Source organism: Canis lupus, chromosome 10 (assembly GCF_003254725.2).
Source record: "Canis lupus dingo isolate Sandy chromosome 10, ASM325472v2, whole genome shotgun sequence".
Taxonomy (NCBI): Eukaryota; Metazoa; Chordata; class Mammalia; order Carnivora; family Canidae; genus Canis; species Canis lupus.
In genome coordinates, this window is record NC_064252.1 from 27,843,041 (window position 1) to 27,862,360 (window position 19,320).

General features: G+C 57.4%; 1 protein-coding gene across 1 annotated transcript; it reads left to right on the plus strand.

The window, feature by feature from the left end:
* The first annotated feature begins 2,631 nt into the window (after window positions 1-2,631).
* On the plus strand, window positions 2,632-18,877 carry MFNG (MFNG O-fucosylpeptide 3-beta-N-acetylglucosaminyltransferase). Its single transcript, XM_025460706.3, has 8 exons — window positions 2,632-3,112; window positions 8,512-8,560; window positions 8,958-9,060; window positions 9,441-9,594; window positions 12,700-12,785; window positions 14,562-14,727; window positions 16,450-16,535; window positions 17,948-18,877. Exons 1-8 carry the CDS (start codon window positions 2,864-2,866, stop codon window positions 18,000-18,002), a joined length of 948 nt encoding a protein of 315 aa, XP_025316491.1. The 5' UTR covers window positions 2,632-2,863; the 3' UTR covers window positions 18,003-18,877.
* The last annotated feature ends 443 nt before the right edge of the window (window positions 18,878-19,320 follow it).

Sequence of the window (19,320 nt, forward strand, 5' to 3'; positions counted from 1 at the left end):
GCGGGTGGCCTTTTGCTTGCTTGCCTTCCCTGGCCCAGGGCCCCCTCCCCACTCCCCCCACTTGTCCCCACCCCAGATCGACTGATACTACCTCTCAGGCCCCGCTTGCTCCACGGGGAGGGTCAGATTTCCTTCCTGACTCATCCCAGAGCCGCCCGCCATCTGTGCTGGCATCACCTTACCTGCCCCCGAATGACCGAAGAAAGGCCCCACAGATGGGCCACCTCCATGCTCTGCCCTGCCTGTGTCTGACCATCAAAGGAGGGTCCCCTGCAGGGGAGACACTGAGGTTAGCGAGGTACTGTCTTGGCTTAAGTGGCTCGGCTGCTGAGTCCAGGAGACCAAGAGCAGACCCTCTGTGTTCAGTCAGGTCCTGAGACAGGTCCACCGGAGAGACGACAGCCCAGGCGGGATGGCTACAAGGGGTGCTGCTTTAGCTTAGGGTCTGGGATTCCTTGGAGAAGTATTTATGGGACCTTTGTGCTTGAGTGCTGTCCTTGGTCATCCTATGACAGTCCTGTCACAGTGATGAACTTGGGTCAGCCCCTGGAGGTTTGGGGGGGATGGGTTACTAGGTAGAGGGAATCTCCAGAGCAAAGTTTCAGAAGCAGAAAATGGGTTGAGTTTGGCCACCTGGAGAGTGGTGGGAAATGAGACTGGGGAGTCCAAGTTCAGGGTTGGGGGCTACCTAAATCTTAGTGTCTTATGAGGTCTGGCTCAGACACCATCACCAGGAAGCCTGCTTGATTCACCCGGGCCTTGGGACTTCTCAGCCATGCCATGTGTTGCCTTGAGGCAGGATGGTGGGTCTCTGAGGGTGGCTGTGGGCTCCCTGGGTGTGGAGACTGGTTAATGCTCATTTGGGTAAACGAACCTCCCCACTTTCTTGCGTGTGCCTGGCCCAGTGCTTAGTGTATGGACATATGAGTCTGGGTGACATTGTGGGATCTCCGTGAAGCAGCTGCCTTTGTCTAGTCCCATTTTAGGTATCCTTTCACTGGGGTGGAGGAGCCCACTAACCCCTTAATCCTCATTAGGTCTTAATTTTGTCCCCATTTGTCAAGTGAGGAAATTAAAATTCAGAGAGGTGAAGGAACTTGCCCAGAGCCACACAGCTAGTAAGTAGCTCAGTCAGGATTTGAACCCTGGTCTGTGTGGCACGACGCCTGGGATCATCCTTCAGGGATGCCTTTCTGAGAGGATGGGCCATGCAGGGGCTTGGCACGGGGCTGGCCCACAGGAGGGTGATCCAAAAGGGTTGATTCTCCATTCCTCTCCCTCCACAGGCCTAGCAGGCGTGGGCCACAGCAGGCCCGGTCCAATTCAGACATCTGGTGCTTTCTTGTGTTTAATGGATGTTTCTTGAGCTCCTACTATGTGCCAGGCATTGTTCTAGGCAGTGGGGATTCGGGGACTAAAACAAGAATCCCCTGCCCTCATATACTCATGCGATAGAGAATAGGTAAGTAAAATATACAGGATGTCAGAAGATGAGAAGTTCTTTGGGGAGAACACAGCAGAAAAAGGGGCTGGAAAGGATGGGCCTGGGGGACTAGGAAGGAGAGGGGAGAAGATATTGCACATTTTAAAAAGTGGCCTGGGATGTCCTTGTGGAAACCATGATGTTTGTGTAGGCCCGAAGGAGGCGAGGGAGTGAGATATGCAGACCTCTAGGGAAAGGCCCAGGCAGGAACAGCATGTACAAAGGTCCTGAGGTGGGTGTGTGCCTGGACTGGCCAGAAGCCCAGTGGGTCTGTAATGGAGGGAGCAAGGGGAGAGTAGTAGGAGGTGGGGCTGGAGGGAACAGGGAGCCCTCCTATAGGCTGCTGTATGATCTTGGGCTTTGTTCTGAGGGAGATGGGGGACAGAGCAGGATTCTAGCAGAGGAAGAATGAGATGTGTGTCCAGCCAGATGGACCTTGTGTCCAACCAGATGGTGGCTGGGGAATGCCCTCTGTCCACGGCCTGCCTGGGAGAGAGGCAGCAATAAAGACTGCTGAGTGAGATGGGGTGCCGTGGGCTACAGCAGGGCAGGCACCCTTCAGGACCCCCTGTGGGCCAGATGAAGCCCTGAGACTTGGGTTCCAGGTCAGCTCTGTGATGGAGCTGCTGGGTCATCTTCAATCCTTCTGTGCCTTATGTGCTCAGCTATCAACCGGCAGTAGCGATCCTCCTCGAGCTGTTATAGAGACAAGGCTCTGAGCAACCTACTCTGGGCGCCCTGCGGGTGTGCGGAGGGGGGCATCAGGGAAGGCTCTCTGGAGGAGGAGGTTAAAAATGAAGCTTGGTGAAAGGAGAGGGGCGACGATAGGGAGGATGGGGGGAGCATCCAGGAGGGGGCATAGTGTGAGCAGGGGCGGAGGCTGGATAGCAGGACACCGTAAAACAATGGGTGTTGAATGAGCTAAGCCACGGTCTCTGGGGAGCCGGGAGGCTGGAAGGCCCCTCCCTTCCATGGGGCACGGGCGGTTTTGTGTCGTCCCCACCCCCACGGCAGCAGCTGGCCTGCCGGGCGCCGCCGGGGCTGTCCCCTCTGCGGAGCCCGCAGCAGCCACCGCTGGGGCTCCCGGGCCGGCCCGCCCCTCCCCTCGGGCTGCGCTGGAGGCGGGGCGGGGCCAGGCGCCCCGGAGTCGGGGTGGGAGCGGGCGGGAGCGGGCGGGAGCAGGTGGAGGGCTGGCGGCGGCGGCGGCGGGGCTGCCGAGGCTCGGCCTCCCGGCCCGGAGCACCGGCTCCCACGTCTCCCCTCCTGGCTGCTCCTGATGCCCCCCGCCTTTCGCCCTGGCCGGGGGGCCCCCACCTAACCAGCCTCGCCTCCCCGTCCTGCTGGGATTCGGGGGCTGAGCTGTCTGGGGTCCCAGGGCCGATGCAGTGCCGCCTCCTCCGCGGCCTGGCCCTCCTCACCCTTCTGTGCATGGGGCTCCTCTCCCTACGGTACCACTCGAGCCTGTCCCCACAGGGCGTGCAGGAGCCCCCCGGGCTGAGCCCGCCAAGCCCTCTGTCCCCCGAACTGCGGCTGCACGATGTCTTCATTGCGGTCAAGACAACCCGAACCTTCCACCGCTCCCGCCTGGAGCTGCTGCTCGACACGTGGGTCTCCAGAACCAGGGAACAGGTGACAAGTGGGCGACCGTGGGCCCCAGGAGTGGCCCCTGGCCTGAGGGACTTACAGAGACCTTTCTATTGGGCTGGGGTCCCTGGCGGCCTCCAGGGAGAAGCTGCTGGCCCACTTGCCCAGTCTGGGCTTGTCTTCCCACTCCTTCCTCCCAGGATCAGGGGCTCCTGTGGCCCTGCCTGTGCCCCTCACTGACCCTCTAGCCAGGGGCTCCTCAGGCCCACTGCTCCATGTCTTTCAGGGGCCAGGCTGAGCCCCTGCCCTAAGCTCCTCATTCCCTCCTGGGGGACCCTCTATTCCCTGGCTGTGCTAGCACAGGCTTTGCTCCTGCCCATGTTGGCCCGGCCTGGCCATGGGGACAGTGGGGGGTGCTGGGCAGCTGGGGTAGAGTCCTCTGAGAGGTCTGACATGTGCCCTGCCAGGCTGCCCCCAGCCTGGGCCCTGGGTGCTGTCCTACTGCCCTGGCTGCGAGGGTGGAGAAGAGGAGCTGAGCCGCTGAGGAGGGGAAGGTCCAGGTGGGGCCTGTTCTCAGGGAGGGGTGGCTCGCATCCCTTCAGAACTCCTGGCCGCCCCTGCCCCTGTGCCTCTGCTGCCCAGGATGTGCCCAGGGCGTGCCCAGGGCAGTGGGGCCTCAGGGCCTCATCTCCTGTGCTCTTTTGGGGGGGGGCAATTTGGGAGGGAGGGAAGGAGGGAGGGAGGGAGGTGTGCTATGAGGTTGGTGGCCTAGGTGATGACTGGGAGAGATTAGAGTAGAGGTCTGCCCAACATGTGGGATTGTGTGTGTGTGTGTGTGTGTGTGCGCGCGCGCGTGCCTGCATGGAGCCAAAGTGTCAGCGTTAGATGTGCCATGACAATAGGTGTGTGGATGATGGGGGCGTGTGGCTTGTGTCTTTCCGAAGACAAACTGAGTCCCTCCAGCTCTTGCCCTCTCCAGACCCAGTGCCCTTCATAAGCAAAGTCAATGATTTAGGGAGGATGTTGGGAACTGTCTCTGGGGGAGGTGGAGGGACAGCTCTACACACACACACACACACACACACACACACACACACAGTCCCTACTTTAGCGGCTGGCTCAGCGGGAGGAAGTGACGGAGCCTTTGGAGGGGGTGGGGGCTCCTGGGAGGCTGAGGAGTAGGTGGAGGGGAGGTGATGCCTGCGGAGCCCAGGGCTTTCTGGGGAGAGGGCACCGCTCTGATTTCCCGGCCATGATGTCCTAGCATCTTATTTAGCCTTTTCTCCAGTGGGACCCCAGCATCCAGGTCCTTCCCTGGGGCACCACTCAGCTTCTCATCTTGGGGAGATTCTGGTTCCTCCTGCGGAAGCCGCTGAGCCTGGCCCTCCCCGCAGACCTTCCTGTTTATGGCGCTGCGTCTGTGTACCCGGGAGCAGGCCTCACGTGGTCTGAGGCCCCTTCCTGCCTTGTCTTCATCACCATGGTGGTGCCCTTGCCCCGGATGAGGAAACTGAGGTCAGAGTCCCCCTGAAGGCCTAGGGGCTCAGAGCCCAGTGGGACCCAGGCCTCTCTGGTCGGGGCCCTTCATTCTCTCCTGAGACCCAGGATCCCAGAGCCACCTGGTCCCTGTGCTGCAGGAGAGGGTCCTTGGGCCTGCAACCTGCGTGGCTGGGCCTGGCGGGCCCAGATCAGCAAAGGAGAGGAAGCAGTCGCCCCCTGTGTGCCTCGAGCTCAGTCCCACATACCAGCTAGGCAGGCAGTCAGAGGGAATAGCCCTATGTGCTCAGCACCTAAGGGGCTGCACATCAGTTGCCTCATTGTTTAACCACTTGCCAGCCCTGGGTCGTAGGTATCGTAGCCCTGTTTTTTGTTTTTTAATTTTATCTATTCATTCATGAGAGACACACAGAGAGAGGCAGAGACACAGGTGGAGGGAGAAGCAGGCTCCTCGAGGGGAGCCCGATGCGGGACTTGATCCCAGGACCCCGGGCTCATGACCTGAGCCGAAGGCAGACGCTCAACTGCTGAGCCACCCACCCCATAGTCCTGTTTTATAGGCGAGGAAACCGAACACATTTAAGCCAAGATAGAAGATGAAGTCACTCATTTGCACAGCACCCCTCGGCCCCCAGCACTCCGGACAGTCTAGAAACCTTGTCCTTATGCAGAGCTGCAAAAAGGAAGGATGCTCACATTGAGGAAGAGGAGGGAAGACAGGGAGACACATTCTCACCGCACTGCGTCTGCGGCCCCTTTGTCTCTACCCTTTGGCTCATCTTTCTCTGTGACCTTGGCCAAGGCCCGCCCCCTTTCAGCCCTCAGTTTCCCTATCTGCACAGGACAGGAGGGTCTGGGAGCCTGTCTCAGCTCTGCCATCAGGAGCGGGCCTGAGCTGGTTAACTCCAGGGCTGGGTGCCCGCCCCAGCTGGTTAAGGGTGGCCGGGTGGCAGGTGGGCCTTTGTAGCGGCAGGCTGGGGCTCTTGCGGCCTTTGTCCCAGGCAGAGGGGGCGGGCCCGGAGGAGGACCCGTTTTGTGATCCATGGGGAGCCTTTCCCTTCCCCACAGTCCCCTTGAGGGCAGTGGGTAGGGGGTGGAGGCAGCAGTGCCAGCTCCACATCCCCCTCCCCTGCAGCAGATGGCCCCCACCCTCCCCTCCCCTGACCCCAGCTGGCTGCCTGTCCTTTTGTTTTCCTGTGAGGTTTTAACCATTGTCAGAGTCTCCTCCTTAGACAAATTAAATGCAACCCCTGGCTCAGAGGAAACTCTGCCCACTGCTCTGTGCCAATCTCAGGGTTTCCAGGGACTGAAACACCAGCCTCCTGCGCCCGACCCAGCCCCCAGGCCTGCTGCAGGACCCCCCTTCCTCCACTGATTCGGGCGTATTCATCCATCAACAAACACACCCTGGCCCATTTGGCCCGCGCTCCAAACTCAAGAGAGTTCCACTATCTGGTGGCTGTTTGGTGGCAAAAGTTTGCCAGGGAGCAGGGCAAGAAAGGCCTGATTTATTTTACTGGCTCCCTGGGGGCTGTGTTGAAAACGACTTGGGGTGGGGACAGGACAGGCCAGGGAGACCAGGGCAAAGGTCGCTGCAGCAAAGCAGGCAGGAGATGACCAGGGAGGGCTGGGTCTCCGCGGGCCGTGGAGGCTGGTGAAGACGGGGCGCATCCCAGGTAATGTGATGCCACCCCATCCGGGTGCGCAGAATTTGCTGGCAGATTGGATGTGGGGTGTGAAACAAAGAGAGGAGGCAAGGCGACCCCGGCGTGCTGGGTCCCAGCAAGATGGGGAGCACTCAGAGGAGTACAGGTCTGGTGGGGAGGTGGAGCGGGGGCACTGAGTCTGAGGCACCTGCTAGGCCCCCTGGGGAGAAGTTGTGGCTGCTGTGGGATTTGATGGCTTCTTGCTGGTGTTGAAAGCCGAGAGGCTGGATAGCACTGCTGAGGCAGTGGACGGGATAGAAGAGGGCCAGCGTCGGGCCGCCTACACTTTCTGCAGGGATATCTGGGACCTCGAGTGTTAGCTGGATCTGAAGGTGGAGACACACCCCAGGGAGAGGGGCTCAGAAGGCAGATGCTGCCCAGGTGTCCTGGAGGTGAGCTGGGTGCCAGGACAGGGGGATAAATCAAACCTGTGCCCTTCAGGATGCCACTGGCTTGTGGGAGGGACCAAAGGATAGATTTCCATAACCCAGGGGCTGCTGTTACTTACCATCAGGAGCAACAGGTGGCTGAGGGGCACATGGGAGGGGTATCAGGGAAGGCTTCCTGGAGGAGGTGATGACTGAACCAGGAGGTAGGGAGCAAGAAAAGAGCACAGCATGTGCAAAGGCCCCGAGGGATGTGCATGTGTGTGGCACATTTGGGGAACTGAAAGACGTTTGGAGAAGGGGTGGGGCAGGAAGTGGTGAGATAAGCTGCATCAGGTCCAGGGGCTGGGTGGCCCCTCACGGCCACACTTAAGAGGCTGGCCTTTATCCCAAGGGCAGTAGGGAGCCACAGAAGGTGCTAGGTGGGGTGGTGGGCATGGGTATGATCTGATTCTGGTCCTGACAGGAAAAGAGATCTGAAGGTCTTGCACTATTCCACTGAAAGATAACTGGCTCAGAACATCCATGGTTATGGGCCCAGAGGAGACAGGACTCATTTCCTCCTGTCCCTTCCTGTGCCCAACTGTGGCTTCTGGCCTCTGGTGCCTCAGTTTCCCCCAAGATAAAAAGCTAAGCCTGGCTTTGCCGCATCCTCTTTCTTGTTCTTTCTCACATTATCTCCCTTTACGGTCATAGTTCCTCATTTTCCAGCTGGGGAAACCGAGTCTCAAAGCAGGGGCTGATCTGATCGGAAAGGCTGGTTCCGGAAACCAGGGAGAAGTTTGTGACTGAGCAGGGAGGAGCTTGCAGCTGGAGGCAGGACAGGGCTAGCTCCAGTGGGGCCAGAGTGAGGGATGGGGATGTTCAGGGCCTTTAAACAGGTGCGATGCTTTCTCCTTGCTCCTCACTTGGAAAGAGTTCAAAATGGTCCAGGCCCTGGGCAGGGCCACCTAAGGGAGGGTCAGAGGAGACCCTTGCTGTGCTTGGCGGACAGGAGGACCTGCTCGGGTGGGGAGAGTCGCGTGTGCCAGGCAGGGCGTGGAATGGGGGTTAGATGGGTCCCGGCTGTGGGTCTGTCTTGCCACAAGCTGCCTGTGGAGGGTTTGTCTCTGATTCTGTTTGCGTGGCCTCTACCTGCCCAGGGGGCGGTGAGGAGAGGTCCGAGGCCTGTGGGTCCGAATCCCAGCTCAGCGGTTGTCACCTGTACAACCGTGGTCTTTCACTCAGCCTCCGCTTTGCCATCTGTGAGGGGGACCGAACACGACACCTGTCTTAAGGTTCAGTGAGGTCAGCAGGAAGCAGGGGTGTACAAGCTGCTGGTGGGGTGCTTCTCCGATCTGGGAGGGGTGGGATTGGATCCTGATGGAAAATTTCTGAAATGCGTAAGGGCCCTGCGCCTGCGCCCGGCGTCTGTGTGGCTGTGAAAGCCATGACTGTCTCTCCAAGTACCTGTGGTGTCCCAGGGTGCGGGTCTTCCCACAGAGAGTCCGTCCTGACAAAGTGTCCAGGGTTGTGTATGTGTGGTGACAGAGGGGCCGTGTGGGACTGCAGTGTGTGTTTGTGCGTGACATCGGAGAGGGTGTGACTCTGGTAGGGTCCCCACGGTGCTGGCCTGCAAGGCTGCTCGTGCAAGTGACACTGTGGCCTGGTGCATGCTGTGAAGCTGTGCTGTGTGTATTGTGAGGCGGGGTCGCTGAGAAAGTCATGTTGTCTTCAAGGGGTGTGTGATGATGTTGGGAGGGCTGTGTGTCTGTCACTGATGGAGGACAGTGGTCTGGACAGGTACTTCGGCAGAGGCTTGGCTGTGGGCTGCCCTTGGCCGACTCTGGTCCTGACTCCTCTTTTTCCTTCTTAGACATTCGTCTTCACCGACAGCCCAGATGAAGGCCTCCAGGAGAGACTGGGTAACTCTGGGTGGGGTGAGGGCCCCTCAGCTGTTTCCAGGGAAAGCTAGGGTGGCTGTCCCCTGGCGTGGGGTCCCCAGGAAACAGGGCTGCTGTCCCTTGGCATGTAGGGATCCCCTTTGCCTGGGAGGGGAGCAGGCTTCTTCCCTGGAATCGGGTGTAGGTGTGAGGAGGGGCTCTCCTGGACGGTACCCTGGACTCCTGGGTCCCAGCCCAGCCTCCCGTTCATTAGCTCTGGGGTCCTGGGAGGGTCAGCTCTCCCTGGCCTCAGTCTCCCCATGTGTAAAATGGGAGTGATGGACCGCTCCAGGCTGGGGTCTTGCTCCACATTCTCACAGTGTGCAGGGCTGTGGGAAGGACCTGGACAGGGTCCCCTGACTTGTCCCCACTTCTCCAGGGTCCCACCTAATGGTCACCAACTGCTCTGCTGAGCACAGCCACCCGGCGCTGTCCTGCAAGATGGCTGCTGAGTTTGACACCTTCTTGGCCAGTGGGCTGCGGTGAGTGCATCTGGGTCTCTGGGGGCAGGTGCTACCTTTGCCTCAGGCTAGTTCCCCAAATAGGGTGTTGTGTCAAAAAAGTGAAGTTGGCTGGGTCTGGTGAATTTACTCATGTAAGGGCCTCCCGGGGTCTGTCTCTGGGCAGTCTGGGTTCAAGTCTTGCCCTTCACTGACTGTGACCTTGGGCAAGTACCTTAATCTTTCTGAGCTTTGGTCCCCTCCTGGGAAGTGGGCACACTTTCCTCAGGAGCTCACACAGATGCTGTGTGGCTCAGAGCATGGGCCTTCAGGTTAGCTACCCTCAGTGCCTAAGTCTGCTGATTATGGGGGGGCGGGAAGCCCCTTGGGAACCCTCCTCCAAACTCCCCTTCCGCCCACAGGTGGTTCTGCCACGTGGATGACGACAACTATGTGAACCCAAGGGCGCTGCTGAGGCTGCTAAAAACCTTCCCCCAGACTCGCGACGTCTACCTGGGCCGGCCCAGCCTGAACCGGCCCATCCGCGCTTCGGAGCCCAGGCCGCACAACCGCACGGTGGGTCCCTCCCTTCCTCCCTCTGCTTTGGTCCCGGGGTCCGCGGGGTCCGGCGGGGGGCGGGGCCAGGGCGGAGTCACGATCCTGTCTTCTCGGTGAACCCGGAGGCTGAGATAATGCAGGTGAGGCGCAGAGCCCGGCACACAGTAGGGCCGGAGTCGCTGAGGAGCGGCGGCTCCTTCTGGTCACACAGTGAAAGGGGTGTGGGGTATGGGGGGGATGAGCGGAGGCTTCCTGGCTATGGCTGGACTCCTGGCCCCTGGTATCTTCATGTCGTTGTTCAGGATGTTCAAATGCCGAATACCGCTGGGCTGGGTGGTGAACTGCGCTGCCCCCAGCCCCTGAGCACTCCCCTCCCCTCGGCACCCCTCCTCTCTCCAGATTCCACTGACTGGCAACTAAAGAGGTGCCACTTGGCACAATGGGCCCCAGCACCGACCTCAGCTCCAGACCTAGAGGGACGCTAATGAGGGCTGTGAGATTTAGGAAACAAATACACCAAAAAATCAGGGTAATAGTTAAATTGGACTTTCAGATAAACAGGGAAGAATTTTTTATTTTATTTTTAAAGATTTTATTTATTTATTCGTGAGAGACAGAGAGAGAGGCGCAGAGACACAGGCAGAGGGAGAAGCAGGCTCCAGGCAGGGAGCCCAATGTGGGACTCGATCCCAGGACCCCAGGATCACGCCCTGGGCCGAAGGCAGGTGCTAAACCGTGGAGCCACCCAGGCTGCCTGGGAAGAATTTTTTAGCATAAGTATGTAACATGGTTCTCTCCTGGTCCCCAGGACCCACCAGGCTTCTGGTGTCGGTGTGGCCCAGGCCCCCAGGGCCCCAAGGAAAAGGCTAGTCAGGGGGTCCCCCTCCCTAGAGGCAGCATGTGGAGCAGGAGCTGGGCCTTCAGTAGGGCTCTCTGCTTCCCCGGCTCACCATCTGCTTCACTAGAGGAAGAAACACAAAAGTTTAATTATCAGCAGCTACATGGCCTCTGAGCCCTAATTAAATCCTCTTGGGCCCTGGGGGCATGTAGGTGAGTCAACTCCAGGTGAGGGTGGGGTGCCCCAGGCTCCCGCACCGCCACATGCTTGGCGGTAGGGGTTGAGAACGTTGCTCTGGAGCCCTACTCCGTGGCTTCACACACCAGCTCTGCTACCTCCTGGCTTCATGACCTTTGCTGAAGTCACCCCACCTTTCTGTGCCTCAGTTTCCATCCCCACCTAACAGGGTGGTTGTGAGCAAAAAAAAGGAACAATTAAATGAGGTCACTACGCAAGTGCTTAGAATGGGACCTGGCATGGATGACACTGGTGAGTGTCCAGTGGTCAGTACCCAACCCAGCTCAGCCTTCCTCTTGGGGCTCCTGCCTCCTGTGTGGGTTCAGCACCTGCTGGGCACACCCAGGCCCCGACCCCACATCGTGCACTAATTCCCTTCTTGCACACACTCCACCGGTGGGATCCCTAGACTCTGCCCCAAAATGTCCAGGCTGCTTGGATTCTGGGGTGCCCCCTGGGCTGTGTGTGTTGGGGGCAGGGACAGCAAAAGGGAGTGAGAGTTCTGGCACAAGCTCAGTCCCAACTCTGGGACCTCCTTTCTCTGCACCTTGTCACCTCATCTGTGGCCACAGGACACTGTACATCTGTGCTCAGCGTTAGGCACTTCTACTGTTACTGCTGTTGGTACTTTAATTATCTGGGACCAGAAGCCCTGGACCCATATGTCATTCAACAAGCCTTGATTGGCACCTCCTCGGTTCATTCTGCTTTGTTGAGGCCTGGCCTATAATCTAAGAGGGCGGCATTTCCAGAAGTAGCTCATAGAGGTCTTCAGGAGGAGGACACAGGGCTGGCAGAACTGGAGCAGATGTGCTCACAGGTGACAAGTCTGAGGCTCAGAGAGGAGCAGGGACTTTCTCAAGGTTGCTGGAGGCTGAGGCCCCAGTGTCACGCTTCCCGACCTCCTGCCCGGGTTCTCACTGCTGCGTCATGGGATAACCCAGCCCCATGCAACATGCATGAGTGAAGCACCAACCATGTACTTGGGCGAAGGTAACCGTGGGGAGCTTGTTGGTTAAGAGATGGCACAGCCGAAGGGTGCGGTGTTTGCCAAAAGCCTTCAAGAAGGTCAGGAGTTCTGATGTCACGAGTCCTCACAGAGGAGGCGGGGGCAGAAAGTGGTTTAAACCCCAAGGGAGGTGTTTGGTTCCTGAGACTGAGAAGTCAAGGGGTTTGCTGGCCTCGGGGGCTCACAGGCCTCTCTGTCCTTCTCTCTTTACCCCGTGAGAGGCCTCGTTCCCTCCTTGTGCAGAAAAGCTTTCTCAGTCCCAGGAGCAAGGAGTGGCGAGGCCAGTGCAAGTGGCGTGGCATAGGTGGCATCACGACTACCGCTCCCAGGCCTGGTGACCCCGTGGAAAGTGTGTCTTCCTCCCAGTTAGCATATGGAGCTCAGGGAAGAGCTCTGATTGGCTGGCCCAAGTCACGTGCCCGTTACTGAGCCAGTTGCTGGGTTGAGTGTGGCCGTGTGATCCACCGTTTCTGGGGCGCCTGCCCACCTCCTGCCCAGGGAGCGGTGCTATTTGGCAGCCCCTCCTGAACCACCTGGGGAGGGGTAGAGGGACTTCTCTGGGGAAAGGGGTGAGGTGTGCTGGGCGGACAGATATGATACACATTCTCTTTAAGTGAAATCCAGCCAGACTGGGGTCTAATTAGAAACTCCATCACTCTTAATTAGCCATGTGACTTTGGGCCTTGGTTTTCTTGTCTATAAAATGGGCATGGGGCACCTGGGTGGCTCAGTGGTTGAGCATCTACCTTTGGCTCAGGGCGTGATCCCGGGGTCCTGGGATCGAGTCCCGCATCGGGCTCCCCGCATGGAGCCTGCTTCTCCCTCTGCCTGTCTCTGCCTCTCTCTGTGTTTCTCATAAATAAGTAAATAAAATATTTTTTTTAAATGGGCATAATAATGCCAGGCTGTAGCAAGGCTTTAGTGAAACATGAAATAAAAAGGTTTTGAGCCGTGCTGGTTGGGGGTGAGGGGTGGCCCAGCTGTTGTCCCGACCCCCAGGCTCACCTTGCACCTTGGCCCTCCCCACCTCTCCCCCCAGAGGCAGGTACAGTTCTGGTTTGCCACTGGGGGTGCTGGCTTCTGCATCAACCGCAAACTGGCATTGAAGATGGCCCCATGGGCCAGGTAAGCAAAGCTGCATAGGAGGGTGGGGGAGAGTGGGGCCTGCTGTGGGGGGTGCCTTTGCAGCAGGGAGGGCTTGAGAGTGAGCTGAGGAGAAACTGCCTCTCATGCATGCTGTGTCACAGAGCTACACAGTGGTGCGCAAGCCACCTGCCATCCTGTGCACTCTGCCACACACAGGCAAGTTGTGTAATCTCTGGGAGCCTCAGTGTCCCCATCTGTAAGATGGACCTGATTATATGATAGCTAATGGTTGGTATGAAGGGTGGAATGTGACAATATTTAGGCTGGCACCTGGTCCCCAATGTCACAGGGGAGGTAAAGGCCAAGTGTAGAGGCATTCAGAGGAAGGAAGAAGTAGGGCCTTCTGCTAGTAGGAAGGCTTCCTAGAAGAGGTGGCCTTTGAACTAGGATGGCCCTAGAGGCCCCCCACCCATGTGAAGGTGGGAAGTGGAAGCTCCCAGTATGGGGTAAGGGCACTGGTATTCTAGAGAGGAAGTGGCAAAGGCTTGGCCTCTCCAGGTGCGCACTGGTAGGATGTTGTTATAACAGCAACATCAGTGTTGCTACCTTGTATCGAGGGCTGATTGGAGCCAGGCCTGCGCTTCACCAAGAGTATCCTGAACGGGGGAGGAAGGCATGTCCACTTTGTTTCCACCTCTAAGGAGATGGAAGTGTGAGAGGTTGAGCCAGTGACTGGTCCAAGTCACCCAGGTCCCAGGTCACTCAGCAGCTGGGTTTGGCCCCAAGACCTGCCTGCTTTGCCACTATACCACCCTAGCCTGCTCTGACCTGGATGGGAGGGGTCATCGCGAGGGGTGGGGGGGACTCAGGCCCTGGTTGGGAGGGGTAATGCTGTCCTAGGGCCTGTCGACAGCAGGTCCATACACATACACCAGGGGTACTCCCTGTACCTGGTGCCCCCATCTGGGCTTCTGTCCACCTTTATGGTGTATTTGTGTGAATTGGTAAAGGTACCCCCTTTGGCCAGGTGCAACCTCTGGGCACAGCCTGGATGGGAAGGGAAGGCTGGGTTTCTGCACCCGCTGGGCCCCTTGGTCAGGCATTCTGTGCAGTGGGGCAGCCTGCCTGACCTGGCCCCCAGGGATGTCTACGGGGTATGCAGCCAGGTGATGCCCCTCCTTGGGACACTGCCCCTTCCTCCTCGACATCTGGCTGATTCCAGCGCATCTTGTAAGACTCCATTTAAAGCCTGCCATTGTCATGGTTAAATAAAAAGCAAAACAAAAGACTGCCACCTCCTCTGGGAAGCCCACCTTACCGTCCTGTGTCACCCAGGCCTCATGCTTCCCTTTGACTTAGTGCCAGTCCTGCTCCTAAGTGACTTGTCCATCTGCCTCCACTCAGAACGGGGGCTGCTATCGAGGGCAGGAAGCTTTTCTTTTTTATCTCTGTATCTGCAACACTAGCACGGTACCTGGCACCAGGTAGATCCTCAAGCCCAGCCACGAATGAGTGAGTGAATGAATGTACAGAAAGGAAAAGGTACATTTATAAAGGGCTTCTTCTTGCCATTCTTCCACTTAATCTTCACAATAGCCCAGTGAGGGTTATCACGCCCATTTCACAGAAGAGGATGCTGAGGCTCCCCAGGTTTGTGGCTTGCCCAAAGTCACACAGCACACAGGAGGCAGATGCTAGAGTTGAAGGTCTGCTCTGCCCAGTGGCCACGGTGGACAGAGGGCCTTCGGGGAGGCAGGGGGAGCTCTGGGTGCTGAGGGCCTGAGCCAGTGGCCTCAGCATGGCTCTGTGTCTCAGTGGCTCCCGCTTCGTGGAAACGTCTGCCCTCATCCGGTTGCCTGATGACTGCACTGTGGGCTACATCGTCGAGTGCAAGCTACGGGGCCACCTGCAGCCCAGCCCCCTCTTCCACTCCCACCTGGAGACCTTGCAGCTGCTGGGGGCTGCTCAGCTCCCAGAGCAGGTGAGCTTTCCTGAGAGCAATGGGAGAGGGGACCTGTGGGGACTGTCCCCTACTGATGATGACACCGAGGCCCAAGGTGGGAGAGCACCCTCTGACTCAGCCAAGGGTTAGCATTTGTGATCCTCAAATTCTTTGGTCTGGTCCCGGAATGAATGCCAGCTGGAAGGGCTTGCATGGATCCGAGGAAGCTTGCCTTTGGGTTCAGACTGCTCGGCTCCCTGCCTGCTCCCTCTGGTCCCTATGTTCCTTCTTCAACCTTCCAGCTTCCCACATTCCTCCAAAGGGGCCAGGCCTGCCCTTTCCAACCTCTGCCTGTTGGTTTTCCCACCTTCATCGAAGCTTCCTGCCTGCTGCCTTCTTTCTAACCCAGATGTTGCTGGCAAAGAGCAGGTGTTTAGGGGGAAATCTCAGGTGTAATGTCTGGCTGGGGGAGGGGGACCCCATTCACCACCTGGCAGGTCACATCTCCGCAGAGGCCCGGCTGGCTCTACCTTGCACACGTGGCCCTCCTACTCATGGGTGGCTTGTCCCAGAGGTGATCCTGGCTGGGAAGGCCTCTGGGGTTCTCCACCCAATGGTGCAAGTCAGGAGCCTTTGGTAGCAAGGGACAGAAATGCAATACAGTCTGGTCCAACAAACAAGGACATTGTATGGGCTCTTGAACCTGAGAGGCTAGAGGCCAGCTTGCCACTTCTGGCTGAGTCTGCATGCTCAGGCTGTCCTCACTCTCATCTGTTCCCTGACATTGGGTTCACCCTCTGGCAGGCTTGCCCCCTTCAGGTGGGCAAGATTTCCAGGCTTCTGCCCCACCCATAGGAGGAGAGCTCCTCCCTCTGCCACGGTCCAGGGCTGGTGCTTGTTGGTGCTTGTTGGTCGGAAGGCCTGCTTATGTCCTCGACCAGGGCCAAGAGTTAGTATTGGTTTGCCAAGCTCTGGAACTGGGGTGTGGGTGTGGTCCCAATAAGACCTTCAGGGCCTGAAGCCAGGAAACGGCAGGGGGCAGATTTGGGGCAGCCAAAACCAGGCACCGTAATGGCTAAGATTTTCAGAGTACCATGCTGGTGGCCTTATCTGCTTTAACTCTCTGGTTCCTTACAACCTTTGCAAGAAGTCAGCGCTAACATTCCCGTTCTGTAGGTGGGGACAGTGAGGCCCAGGGAGCTGAACTAACCATGGCACAGCTAACATAAGGGAGAGGGGGATTTGAACCCTGCCTGAGTGGCTCCTAAGCCCACAGTCTTTAACTGCTCTGGTCAACTGCCTCTCGACAAGGGGCATTATCCCAAGTTCTCATTGTGTGTGGAGTACCTGAAGCTCTGGATGGAGAGGAGCTTCATCCCCACAGAGAGTCCCTACAGAGAGTCTCCAGAAACCTCTGTCCAGGCATGGAATTTACTGGAAGTGAGCCTTCCCCTCTTGAGACTCAGTGTCCTAGTCTATAGGCAAGGGACTCGTTCCAGCTTCTCAGGTAGGGTAGACTGCTGGGGAATGTAAATAGGGTCTGGGCCAGACAGTGCCCTATAATCTCGAAGTGCCTTGAGGAGTGGGGTGGGCTCCTCAGTGGAGCCCAGAGGGCTAGGGTGGAATTTCAGGGATAAAAGCAGGGTCTCTGTGCCCCATCTCAGAATGCCCTATGTGCCTTCCCTGCTTCTGCCCAAACACCTCCCCCTTCTGGGGTCCCCAATGAGACATCCCACCAACATTCCCTTTTTCTCTGCCTAGGTCACTCTCAGCTATGGTGTCTTTGAGGGGAAGCTCAATGTCATTAAGCTACAAGGCCCCTTCTCCCCTGAGGAGGACCCTTCCAGGTGAGTCTATAGGGTTGGAGGAGTCGAGGCCAAGTCCAGGCATCTAGAGAGAAGGGAGCCTGGAAGTAGGGAAGGCCTTGGTTGCTGATAGCACAGAGCCGGGGGTGCAGGGAGTGGATTTCAGTCTCTGTTTTGCCCTGGGATTGCTGTGTGACCTTGGGTGAATCCCATCCTTTCTCTGAGCCTCAGTCTCCCCATGCCTAACACAAGGAGGCTGGGTGTTGTGGATCGGAGGGCTCTCACAGCCCTGACCCTCAGGGATTCCTCAGGACCCTCTGAAACACTGAAGAATGTCTTCACAGAGCAAAGGAGATCCTCTGTTGGAAGAACTGCAGGCCCTGATGGGAAATTAATTTTTAGTTGAGCTTTTGTCAGCTCTCTGTTTCTTTGATGATACTCTTCCATGGTTCTTTTCAGTAGGTAGATGGTTGGAAAGGGGGCTAAAGGGCCACTCATGCTCCTTCCAGTTCTGCCTCACAAAAAGGCCACAGGGAGGTTAGAGCGTTTGGCTCAGACCCAGCTGCTGTAGAGCATCTAGGAGCATAGCCTGCGACACGCTGCGGTGGGAGGACTGGCTGCCGGAGGAAGTAGGAGAAGCCACTGTGGCTGAGATGCAGGAGAGAGAGAGCGGCGGCAAGTGTAGTTGGAGGGGGTGGCTGGGGCCTCCCCAGGGCCTTGTAGGCTCCGTCTGGAACTCCTGGGGGAACCAGGACTCCTGGCTCTGCAGTTCTGCAGAGCTGTCTGTCTGGGGCAGAGGCTCACAACTGTTTGAGGTGCCCTGGGGCCAGGGCTGCGTTGGACAAGTTAGACATTACGAGGAGACAGAGTTTAGCTCAATATAGGAAAAAAATTCAAATTTCGGAGGTGACAGCTACTGCCTTCAAATGGGTGAGCTCCTCATCTGTGGAAATGTACAAGCTATGGCTCTACTGCCAGGAGGGTTATGAGCAGATGTGAAATTCTCTCAAAGCCTGAAGATTCTAGAATCCAAAGGTTCCCACCTCATAGGGCTGGAGCCAACTGGGCCCTCAGATACATGTGATCAGATAGTCTGGCCTCAGCTGGGGTCTCTTCATAGCATCTCTGTCCTTTGAAGTCTCTCTAAACCAGTGGTTTTCACGAGGGGCCATCCCCCCTGGGGGGACATTTGGCAACATCTAGAGACATTTTGGGTTGTGACGAGTCAAGGGGATTCTACGGCATCAAGCGGGTAGAGGCTGGGGGTGCTGCTGAACATCCTACAATGCACAGGCTACCCCACAACAAAGAATTACCTGGCCCTAAATTTTAATAGTGCTGGGGTGGAGAAATCCTGCTCTAAACCATCCCTGTGGCATGTACTCCCCTAGGAGCCCATGGAGTGAGTGTAGGAGTTGGGGTGACCATCTTGTCCACTTCTGATCTCTTTACAGGTTCCGTTCCCTCCATTGTCTCCTATACCCAGACACTCCTTGGTGTCCAAGCTGATGGCCAGATGAACCCTGAACCACTGGGCAAAGTTTGGGATGAGGCTTCTGGTTGTCCTCGGCCTCTCCAGGCAACCCTGGGGATCTGCGGCAAGTGCCCTTTGGTGGGCAGGCCCCAACAGGGCCTCTGACTGGTGGGCCAGCCTAGGCTCAGATGGTGGCAGTGAAGGCATAATGGCCTCTGGGAAATGGGTTGGACAGCCCAGAAAACAGGTACACCAGGTGAGGGCCAGAGAGGCCCCCGGCACTGGGCTTCTGTGGGCCTTGGGTGGCTGAATTGAACAAGCATGGGGGTGTCCTTGAGCTGGGCTGGGGCTTAGGGGTCTTAACCCTCCAGAAAATTACATGGGCCCCTGGGTGGGATCTGGTCTCCATCCCCAGCTCTGGTCTCTGTCATTCCCCTGGGGTCAAGCACTGGGCCACCCACTCCTGGCTCCCTTGCCTGGATCCCCAAGCACTGAGGGGACCCAGGTGGACTAATGGCAGACCCAGTGTCTGTGGAAGATATGGTCATTGCTGACCAGTGTCCAGCTCCTTGTACCAACCCCTTGCTAACAGATCCTATTTTGTTTGGAGTATCGGCATGCCTAAACCTCGATGATGGATCATGATGGATCCCGGCCAATTGTGACGATCCTTTTGCTCACTTTCCCAGCTTCTCTTGCTCAGTCTATTGGTGCAAATTAAAGCCAACAGAGAGGCTCCTGGGGAATATTTTGCAGCCCCATACCCCATCTTCATGCTGTGAACGTGGGTGTGATGTTTGGATCTGAGGCCGTTACCTTGTTATCATGAAGGAAGGGCCATGACAATCATGTACACCTGTCCCTTTTGGCCTCTGGTTCTGTAAGAAAATTAAACCCTTACTTGTATAAACCTCTCTTGGTCCAGTTTTCTGTTATGGGCAGCCAGTGTGTTCCTGACTGGGGCAGGCTCTTAGGTCTGCCTGTCACAGTGGTGATGGTGGTGTTGACTTGGATCCTGAGCTAGATGTCCCTGCATCCTCTGCCTTTGCTTGCTGTAGATATAACCTTGAAGAATCCATTTGGTCTCTCTGGCCGTTTTGCCCATTTTATAGATGAGAGAAGGAACACCTTCTCCTTCAATTGATATCTGGGTGAAATGACAGTGTTGGTAAAGGGCTCAGCACAGACTCTGGCACAGAAAAGGAAGGGTTCAGTGAGCAGGGACTGTTACTAGTGTGTATGTGAGCCAGGGTGTGTGAGGGTATGCATGGGTGTGTGTGTGTACACACACGTGTGACATGCGTATAAACAGGCATACACCACACGTGTCCTTAGGCACAGACCTGTGTAGAA